The 10,661-nt window shown below is 40.3% G+C and overlaps 1 protein-coding gene across 1 annotated transcript in view; it reads left to right on the top strand.

Moving 5' to 3' along the window:
• The window catches only part of Hsd17b12 (hydroxysteroid 17-beta dehydrogenase 12), a 127,052-nt gene that overhangs the window by 103,765 nt on the left and 12,626 nt on the right, over positions 1–10,661 (top strand). Inside the window, exons 7-8 of the mRNA XM_029468199.1 lie at positions 3,715–3,749; positions 10,522–10,603. Of these exons, the coding sequence (XP_029324059.1) occupies positions 3,715–3,749; positions 10,522–10,603 (117 nt within the window). The remainder of the gene's footprint in view (positions 1–3,714; positions 3,750–10,521; positions 10,604–10,661) is intronic.

Below are 10,661 nucleotides of genomic sequence, written 5' to 3'. Positions count from 1 at the left end.
AAAAAAAAAAAAAAAAAGGCATTTAAGTCTTAACATGTTACTGATAAAATTTTTAAGTATGATTAAGTATCATGTGAAGTTTCACAATGTCTAAACATTTTCTGGATAATTTTTCACCCAGAGCAGAAACATGGTGTGGCATAAAGGAAAATATAAGCTTCTGGTTTATATTTCCCCAGTATTCCAACCAAAAGTTAAATTGTGGTTGTACTCGCTTGAATTCTCCAGGTCAAATTGGTACCTACACATCTCGTTCATTCTCCTCTTTGTGTAGGAAAGCTACTACAAGTGCTAACCAGCTGCTCTTCTCAGCTCCTCCACTGAGCTACTCTTCCATTAACAGGTCTTACTTCCTTAATACAGATGGATACGCATGTAAGGGCACACACATGCATGCATGTATGCACACACGAGTAAGCACACTTTTAAAGTTCATCTTCATTTTCCTCACTTCTGTTTCTGGTGAACTCGGGGCTTTGGGAAACTGAGTAATAATAACTTCTATGAAAATGTTTGGAGACAATTTCCTAATATTTTAGCTAAGCATTATGGTCCCCTGGTGAAATATGCAAATAGAGCCCCTTTCAGATACGGTTGCTTGCTGCGTAGCTTGGTTAGTCAGAGTGTAATGCTCATAAATACAGACCCTTTACAGTGAAATATTCCACAGTATGCCTTGTGAATGACTGACCCTGATGTCTTCTACAGATGCAGGTTTCATGATGCATCTACCCAGTTGTACATATTTTTCTTACATCTCTTTATTTTTTTAATCCATCAGACAAAGAAGTCTAGTAATTCAATAGAAAATATTTATTCCTTCATGGTTTGCTTTTTTGCATTCTGTTCCTTCTGGCATTTATTTGCTGCCAAGTGATCTCCTGTTTATGCTTTTATAACTTAACCAAAACAGTCTATGAAGCTCTGCCTGGCTTCTAGCTCTAAGTGCTCCTTTCCCTAAGCACTAGTGCCCCCTGTCTGCTCATAGAAGCATCTCATTATGGGTCCTGTGTTCTTCCCTCCCAACCTAGTGGCTGCAGATAAAACAGAAGGATAGCTCCTTACTCAAAGCTGTTACTTCCAGTTCTCACTTGATATGCAGAAAGTATTTTTATGCCTTCTTACCTCCTGAGTTTGGTAAACTATGATTTCAGTTCCTTGATTACTAACCACATATTATATAGAGAGGTCTCTTAAAGCATTATGAATTTGTAAAATTCTCCTGCTTTGAGTGTTCAGGTTTTGTTTCTTTGCTTGTTTGGGGGTAAATATAAAGAGTTTTAATCATCATTACAGCCTAATCTTAGAGCTATTACAGTACCCCAAGAAGATCCCAAATGAAACATTTTAAAATAATGAAAGAATTATCCAAAAACTTATGTATGGTTAGTTAAAATGGATGACCTCAAAATTTATTGCTGTTCTTGGCTCAAAATTGTGGGACATACCGTGCTTAAGGGTAGCATTGAGGACTCAGTGGTGCTACATCCTAAAAGGATAGTGGGAACACTAGTGTCCCTTTAGAAGTCTCTGATGTCCCATATGTGGGATCACACACACACACACACACACACCTACCTTCATTCCAAGTTAAGAAAGTAATAACATACAATGTAGATATTCATTTAACATACTGACTTCAGAGAAAAAGAACCTAGCTCAGAGTCCCACCGCCATAGGAAGGCCTGAAACTAGAACTGTGGTGAGTACATCCAACAGTGGCCTTACATCACTGGGTATGAATTAAACAGTTGCTATTTGCCTCTGGAAAGACAAAGCTTGGGAAATAAATTAGCAAAGTTGAAATTAGTATTTAATTTGAAGAGGAGAGAGAGGTAACTGTTGGAAAGATAAACTGTGACATTACCTTTACTTTGACTTGGTTTCATCACATGGAATTTGAAGCCCAGAACTGTAAACTATTTAACCTATTGCTTGTGGAATTCTCTTTTTGGGGAGAAGAGTTATAAAATGTTAACATGGATCAGTCTTTATCAGCATAAATGGTTAATCTTACTAGTTAGAATTTTTAGTTAAAAGGTTGGGCAGTGGCCTATACCTGCTTAATATTGGCAAAAACCCCTCAAGGTTCATGCCCAACACTGCAAAACAAACAAAAAGAATATTGATTATATCCTATAACAGAGATACAATCACAAGTTAAAGTCAAAATGGGTCAGTTAGTCAGGGTGCTGAGTGGAGCAGGGCTGAGTGTACTACACAGTGACTCCTTTATCAGTAAGTATCATCCCCTTATCACTACTGTCATCCTACAGTGTATCACATTCCCCTTGGGGTCAAATAAAGGCTCCTTCTCTCTACTACATTCTGCCTACAAAGCAGAGGGAAAGAGAATGGAAAAAACAAGCTGTTTTCCTCTTCTCAAGTCCACAACCAAGACATTGCATGTCCTACTTCTTATAAACTAGATAGTTGTAGGCCATGTGCAGTTGTCAGAGAAATTGTAATACTTTTTTTTTTTTTATGGGAGGTACCAAGAATTGGAAAGAGGTTCTGTGCTCTGAACCTTCATCTACAAGGAAAGAGCAAATACTGCAGGACAGCTGGCTGCCTGCTTCGTCACCCTATGAGGATGAGTTATGTAAAAATACAGATGTGTGTAAAGAGGAGGGATGCGATGTGGGAAGCTTCACCCTATACTTGCTCTTAGGGTTTCTCCTTTTTATCTGGGCCAGAAGATTTGGTCGCATCTTTACTTCTGCTGAAGTGCTTCCCCTAAACTCGGAGGATATTCCTTTACTTTGAAATTGGTGATGTGTCAGCCCACACTGTTTTACTGATACAGTGACAACTTACACACACTCACTGACAAGTGCATGCACCATCTTGGACTCAGGAGTCCACATAGCACACTTTGCTGCAGAAAGTCTTCATGATCTTTTGCTTCTGAATATTTCCATCAAAAACAATCTTTTATCAAAATGCTGTCATTTTAATTGGTGGTTGATATTATTCAAGATAAAAGGCTTAGAATGTCTACACTTAGCAAGCATTTCAACTTCTTGTGTTGTTTAGAGAGCCGAAACAAGCTGAACCAAGACTTGTTTAACTGAGGTCATCTTGACAAAGATTGCACTTCTAACTTGCCTTGAAGAATAGTAGCCCCCAAAAGAGTTTCGTGGTCACCTCTGTCGACATTGCGTGCCTTTGGCCGGTGATTATGAAGTTGCTAAATTCCACACATCACCTTTCATGGTTGGTCACTAGAGGCCACAGATGGTTTCAGTGTGTTTTGCTCATAACTGTGGACCTCAGAAGAAATGAAAGCACTTGGTATTTACTCACATCTCACCAACTGGCATTCTCTTCCCCCAAAGCCTTCAGAAAAGATGACTTGAGTCCTTAAGAAGAGAACACTTAAGTCAGCTTGGTAGGCGGGATGCTGTTACGGGTGATAACATTCCGACTTTTCTGGGAAGGACTGAAGAGATGTCCACTTCCCATAGAGCCCTAGTTATTTGAAGGTGCTCATGCCAGACTTACTTTTCAGGCAAGGCTAATCTTAGCCACGTTCACTTTGCCACTGCATTCTCCTTTAGTACTCCTAACACGGTATAAGTATAAGATAAGCCTCTCTCTATAGAATGGTGGCTGGCTTCGTGAGTTCCTTTTCTTTGGCATGTGTGGGTGTCGTTCACTCTTTTGTGGCTTGTGTCCTCAGCCATCACTAATGTTTTGTTTTCTCTTTTGCAGGTGACACGCTTGGTGCTGCCTGGCATGGTAGAAAGGTGAGTCACACGCTCACACACAAACACTGTGCTTGCAGAGCTCATTATTATTTATAGGGAGAATCCTTTCTTTGAGAATTTCATTAAAGTGACTAATGAGCCTAACTCTCTGTCTTAGCACCAGGCGAGTCACACAGTGGAGCATGAGTCATTGGTGGCAGAGGCCTTTTCCACTAGACTTTTTTATTTCCCTCTCTAGGGTTGTGGTGGTTCCTTTAGATCAGGATTAAAAAGCCAGCCTGAGTCACCATCACTAACTCAATTGCCTGCTATTCTGAGGGGGTGGATAGAGTTCCTGGGATATTCCTAGGAATGCCTCCTTAAAGCTGTAGCTACTTAGAGCCTAAATCGGTAGAATGTCCTGAAACTATATACCTTCCTCTGGTTTTCTCATTCTTGCTGGGGGAATGGATACATGAGGGACTAATCATGATGTGAAGTGACCAAATGTCAAACTAACTCTAGGAGGAAAGGGCCAGTTGGAATTGGGTGCAGTATGTCTTCATTTTATTGAGAAATTTGTGGTTACGTTTCTACATGTGAGACAGCACTGAGTGTAAAATATAACTAGACTCTGTTTCCTTCTCCGAAGAATCTAGATATTGCTTAGGCCTTCAAAGAAAACCTGCCAAAGAGAGTTGGGTTTGAATGTTGGACCAATTTGTTATTTTAATTTCAAGCTCCATCAAAGCTTTGATAGGGGAGGAATCAAATATCCACTTCTGTTATCAGACCAGGAAGGAATGCAGTTTATGTATACTGACTCCACCTATATGTTCTGCTTCATTCTATCATGTGGAATGTGAGGGAATGGGGCTCAGAAGTCCATTTTTTTGATCATGTACAATAATTGAGAAACTTTTTCAGCAAAATTAGTTGTAGTTGTATTTTACATGTACTGATTTGTATATTCTAATTGCCTTCTTTTAGTAAAGTTTCCCTTTAAAGCCTTCAAGTGGAGTATTGACTGGGGCAGGGGTATGCGCCAATGATAGGACATGAACTTGGCAGTGGGAAAGCCAGTGGTCATGCCAGAACTCTAGAACCAGGACAGAGTAGAGTCCAATAAGGATGATATTTGGGTCACTGTCTTAATCTGAGTTTTGACATCAGCAAATGGTGTTATAAAGAAATCTTTTGACTTGGGGTAGGTGCTCAGTATTACATCATTTGCCTAGCAAGCCATGTGTTCCATCTCCACCAATTAAACAAAACAAGGACATCAAAATTGTAAGCCATAGAAGTATTATGAAAGAATTTTTTTTTAAGTTTGTTGGTGAAAACTATGTAAAAGGAAATGATGGCAATGAAGTCATTTCCAGGAGCAAAAAGTATTGGATTCATAGAATGCTCGGCCCAGTGCACTCGGTTAGTTGAAAGTAGCCCCATCCCCCCACCCCACCCTTACCCCTTACCCCTTTAGCTTAGTGAGAGGAGATGCTGTGAAGTGCATGGTGCAGAGGTAGAGCTAGAGACCTATGGCTAGACCCAGCAGCACCACCCAGTCAGAGCTGACACTGGATATGAAGGAATAGTGTGAAGGGGAATTCATGCTTATCCAGCAGAACCCAGCTTGGAGAATCCACATGAGTTCAATCCTTGTGGTTCAAGAAATTAAGTTGGGTTGAGAAATGACCTGGTAGAAAGCTGTGGAAAGCTGGAGTCATAGAAAAATAGGGGTTGGGAGGAGGCTTACTAAGGACTAGTTAGACATGTATGTAGAGTTTATTAATTAGTACTTTGTGTTAGCATGGACATCTATGTCCAATGGAGCTTTAGGAGTTATTAGGTATATTAGTCAAGGTGTGCTAACTACACTAATAGATTAATCCCTACCTACATGGCTTATCAGGTTAAAGATTTATTTTCCCCTTATTTCTCCACCTTGTCCTTGAGGAATCTCAGGCTCCTTCCATCTATGGGCTCTGGCATAAATCTTTAAGGTCTTATCTTAAGAAAGAGTTTTTCACCCAGCTAACAGGTAAAGGAAGAGAATCAGAATGATGTTAGGGGAGGTTTCATGGGTCAGCTCTGGAAGGAGTGTATATCACATTCTGCTGTCCAGAACTCCACCTGTAATAAGCTGCAACTTACTGCAAAGGAGAGCAGCAGTGTTAGTTGTTTGCCAGAAGGAAGGACAAGCTCCAGGTGAACAGATGTCCAGAAGTGGTCTCCCTTATACCTGTAAGTGGCTTCACTCTAGCCACTCTCGACCCCTCCCCACGGTGACCTATTTCTATGCTTGTTTCCATAGGATTGGTATTCTCATTGAGTAACAGCAGTGTCCTTTAGAAAGAGCCTTTGTTATTGGTTTCTTCTCCCTCCTCCCTTTCAGTGGTTCTGTCATTGATGTATGAGATTTTTCCAAACATTCTAGAACTATAGCCAACTGACTATCACTAAACAAATACCAATAATCAGACTAAGGTATTATCACCGTACATATAGAAAATGCATAATTACATTATCGGGAAACTTGCTCTCTCTACTTCTCTGGAATTATAAACATTGTGTACAGCTGGAGCCAGGAGGTGGTTGCCATAACAACCATGGAAAGGCTAAAAATAGCCTCTTTCATATTGTACTGCTTAAGGTGGAATTATGACATGTTATGGTGTTGTAGGGCAGGTAATTCTTTCTTGTGCTAAATGTTTGCAAACTTTATTCAACAAAGCAATATTTGTATAGTGTGAGAATTTGATTGCTGGTTTTAATTGTATGCCTGACCCCGTATTCCATGATTCCTTCTCTGACATTGAACACTGTTTTGATAGTTTCTCTGTGTTCTTAGGAGTCAATTAGAGAACTGTCTACACCAATTTCCGTTTTCCATCTAAGCCTAGAAAACTCTCTAATGACCCTGCAAGAGTGCACTTCAGTCGTCTCTCATGTGTAGTGGAAATGTAAAGAACTAGGATGGAGTCTGTATGTCACAGCCCTGTCTGGTTTAGCACTCTGCACTGACTGACCTCTGGCTCCTCTCCCTTCTCTCCTCTGCTGCATGCAGGGTGGGGCGATGCTAAGGTTTCCTGAGTCAGGCCAGAATCAGTGACTTCTTTCAAAAGACACTGTTATTCCCCCAAGGCAACAGTATTTTTATAGAGGTGAGGACAGGGATGCTACAAGAGCCCTGCCCTGCAGAATAGTGAGGCATTTGCAGAGCAAAAACTTGGCAATTTTAAAAAATCCAAGTGACAATTAAAGGGAGTCTCATGGGGAGTTGTCCAAATCTAAGGGAGTCCTAGAGAGCATAGCTGTAAGGAAACTGTAAATGAAAGCTGCTGGGTTTCACAGGGCTGAACCAGCCTATGGATTGGCTCTGGGAAGACAAATAAAGGACGTGACTAGAGGTGAAGAGGCGTGTCCTGAAGTGGAGCTGATCATTCTCCTTTGTTTCTGCAGCATTTTAGTTCTGGTAGATCCTCAATAATCTGTCCCTCCAAGTCACCATCCCGTGATGGCTAGCAAGTAAGCAGTGAGATCAGCTGCGGATACAGAAAATGTTGCTTTGTTTGTTGATCTGATGTTGTCACAACAAACTAGGAAATGTGCTGAAGTCTGAGCAACATGGGTCTTCAATAACGGAACTTCAGCAGAAATTCTTAATATGCTCTCATTGTTCCCAAGCCTCCAGAAAATGAGAGGTTAACCAGCTTGGCTTATGTTTGTCTCTGTGTGCAATTAAGCATAGCCTATTCTGCCCTTCTGCTTGATATAACAGAGTTGTCATGAGCCTGGCTGTGCCATGGAAACTGTTTGACGTCACTAATTCTGCTTAGATGGAGGATTACAGCTAGACAAAGTAGTTGATTGTAAAGATGAGTCCTTTGTGGCCCCAGGTCCAAATGTTCACCCTATTTCCACTTAAGGAGATACATTATAGGGATTATTTCAGGTCATGCTAGTGTTCAATTTGGGATACAGACAAAATAGAGTATTTTTTCCTTAGAGAAGATTGGTCTGAATGCTATTACAGGAGGGGTCATGGAAAGGTCTTTGATAGACACATATGTGTGTTCTCCACAGTGGGACAGATTGGTAGGTGGGGCATTTTCTCTGTTGCCAGTTAGATACGGTTAAAAGTGTTCTCATTTTACATAGCACTTTGACAGTCTTAAATTTTATGTTTTGGTATATTTTGAAATATAAATACTTTGTTTTTTATAAAGTACTTAAAATTGTTGACTTAGCTCTATCTACTTGTAATTTCTTCTCTCTTCTTTTTCTTCTTCTTTTGACTTCTTACTTATTTTTAATTTATACGAAAGGATATGCTTCCTGTATGTAAGCCTGTACACCTCATGTACCCTGAAAAGGCATTGATTCTTTAGGACTGGAGTTACAGATAGCTGTGAGCTGTCATGTGGTCTCTGTCAGAACAACCAGTATGCAATTTCTCTGGCTTCTAGAAATTTTCAGTCAAGAATAGAATATTTGAGAAATAAAGATCTTTGTTACCTCAGAAGTAAATGAATAAAAGAACGACTGCATCATTGTGATGTGTTGGATTGTTGATATTATTTTATAAAATGAGAAAAGAGTTTTCATTATCTGTAAGTGACTTTTCCTCTGAAGTCATAGCACTAAACTTTAGCCTTTACCGTCAACTTTATATTTCATTTGTGAATAGCAGAAAGAAAACTGTGACTTTTGTTCAAGGGCATATGCAGCCACTCCAGTTATTAGGATTGTAGTGGAACAGAGTATGGCTCTAAGCAGTGGTGGCAGGCTGCAGCATCTCCTGCATCTACCTTAGACAGGCTCTCTCTGTTCTTACACTTGACAGTAGAGCAGCTCCTGGCTAAAGGTTAATGTGGAGTGATTGTGAGGTTGGACTTGCTCCTCAGGAAGCTTGCTTTGTCAGAGTAGCCACAACCCTGTGCATCCACCTCATTGGGTGTTCTAATGGGCTGTTAGGTGCCCTAAAGGCTATGTGTTGTAATAAAAACAGATTTTCTTGTACTTTGCAGACTTGTTAGCTTATTTTACATGCTGTAAACTACACACCTGTCTAAATTGTGCAGTTCAGTCATTTTCAACATATGTAGAGCTAGACAGCTGTCAGTACAGTTTAATTGGGGAATATTTTCAGCATTCTAAAATGATAATTTTTGATGTGGTTTTTATTCAGTTTTTACTAAAGGAACACTCCTGATTGCAATAAAAGATTGTTCTGTTTCACTTTCATCAAAGAAATTTTTATAGGTGTAGAAGATGAAATGACTAGGTGTTCATTGCTAATTTACCTTTTTGTTTTTAATCTAAAAGGGCTGGGTTCTAACTCTTGATAAAAATTATTATTTTTTTGCCTTAGGAAAAAAGATACCAATATAAAGATGATGAAGTAACTAATGTTAGCCACTTCTAACTTTAAAATTTCTTTAATTTTGAAATTTTATTTTGATCACCAAGATCTTGGTGGGTTTCACTATTTTGGAAAGTGTGTTTTACTAATAAGGACTTCTTTTGTATAAACAACTGACTAGACTCCTGTGATACCCAGGAAGCAGAGGCCCAGACTTCCCTTTGATGGTTACAGTAGGCATCTCTCAGAAAGGCTGGCAGATGGAATGATGGCCATAGAGTGCTGTGTCTTTTCAGATTTATGTCTAAAATAACTCCTATGCCATTTAGTCATGTTTCCTGTTCTGTGTTCTTTCTCTTCCCCTAAATAGTGAAAAACAAACAACAAAACAGTTCTTAGGAACCAAAATCCAGAAAGAGAATGACAACAGACTGTGCAGAAGGAGACGAGGTTGAGGGGTGACCCAGGGGTGCCTGGGCCAGATTTTAGTGTTTGAGAAGGAGGGCTGCGCTGAGGTGTAGGTCAGTAGTAGAGCACTTGCCTGGTGCAAGACCCTGCACTCCATTCCCAGTGCTGTTAAAACAGAAAAGGTGATAGTGTGCCTTGAGAAGCATGAACTTGAGAGAACAAGGTGGTACCTAGTTTTCTAAAGCCATAATTCCACACCCTGCTGAACCTCTGTATGCTTGCTAAAACTTAGGTGTTTACTGCATTGCTTTTCACAAACTGATTTTTATTTATTTCTGGTAGTTCCCTGAGTTAACTGCAGTAACCTCTAAAAGTCACAGGAAAAAGTTGAACTTTGTTTTTTGGCAGTCTAATAGTTAATGAAGTACAGACTGGTGTAATGTTCAAGTCAGTTCTTTCCCCAAATGCACACAACCCAGGGAAGTTAGAAGGATGGTACCCATTGCTATGAAGGTTTATGAAAGGCTTGACTGCATGTTGAACAAAGGTAGGCTCTGGTGTCTAGAGGCTCAGGACTGTGTTAAGAGGGAAGTGTTTACACACACTGTTGGAGTGGACAGTGGGATGATGAGTCAGAGCAGACGTGTCTATGTGGGGGTTCTTCAGCTTTTGCTCTGCAGACATTGACTGCAGTGCCTTGCACATATGAGGCAAGCATTCTACCTCTGAAATATATCCCCACCATCTACATAGGGATTTCTGATGTTGTGGCCACAGAGGAACCTAGAAAGTACAGAGACAACTAAAAGGAGACTATCTAGCTGATCCAGTCATGCATTGGATTACTAAGAATGGAAAATGAGCTCATGGTAAAGAAGAGCTATTTTTAGTTCATTGAATTATGCTTCATTCACCGGCCAGACATACCAACTGCTCATGAGAGGCAGGGAGATGCGTGTTAGATCAGCTGCCCTGTTGCTCTGTTTCCATCTTGACTGCAGTTCACAAGCAATGTGCATATAATTTTCCTCAGTTTGTGAGATGTGTTTTCAATTCCAGATCTAAAGGGGTGATTCTCAACATCTCCTCAGCCAGTGGCATGCTCCCGGTTCCATTGTTGACAATCTACTCTGCAACCAAGGTGACGAACGAACACTGCAGTAAATTATGTCAACATAAGACGGGGGGGGGGGGGGGGG

This window comes from Mus caroli, chromosome 2 (genome assembly GCF_900094665.2).
Source record: "Mus caroli chromosome 2, CAROLI_EIJ_v1.1, whole genome shotgun sequence".
Taxonomy (NCBI): Eukaryota; Metazoa; Chordata; class Mammalia; order Rodentia; family Muridae; genus Mus; species Mus caroli.
The sequence above is the reverse complement of the archived record's forward strand: the minus strand, read 5'-3'. Positions and strand labels throughout refer to the sequence as shown.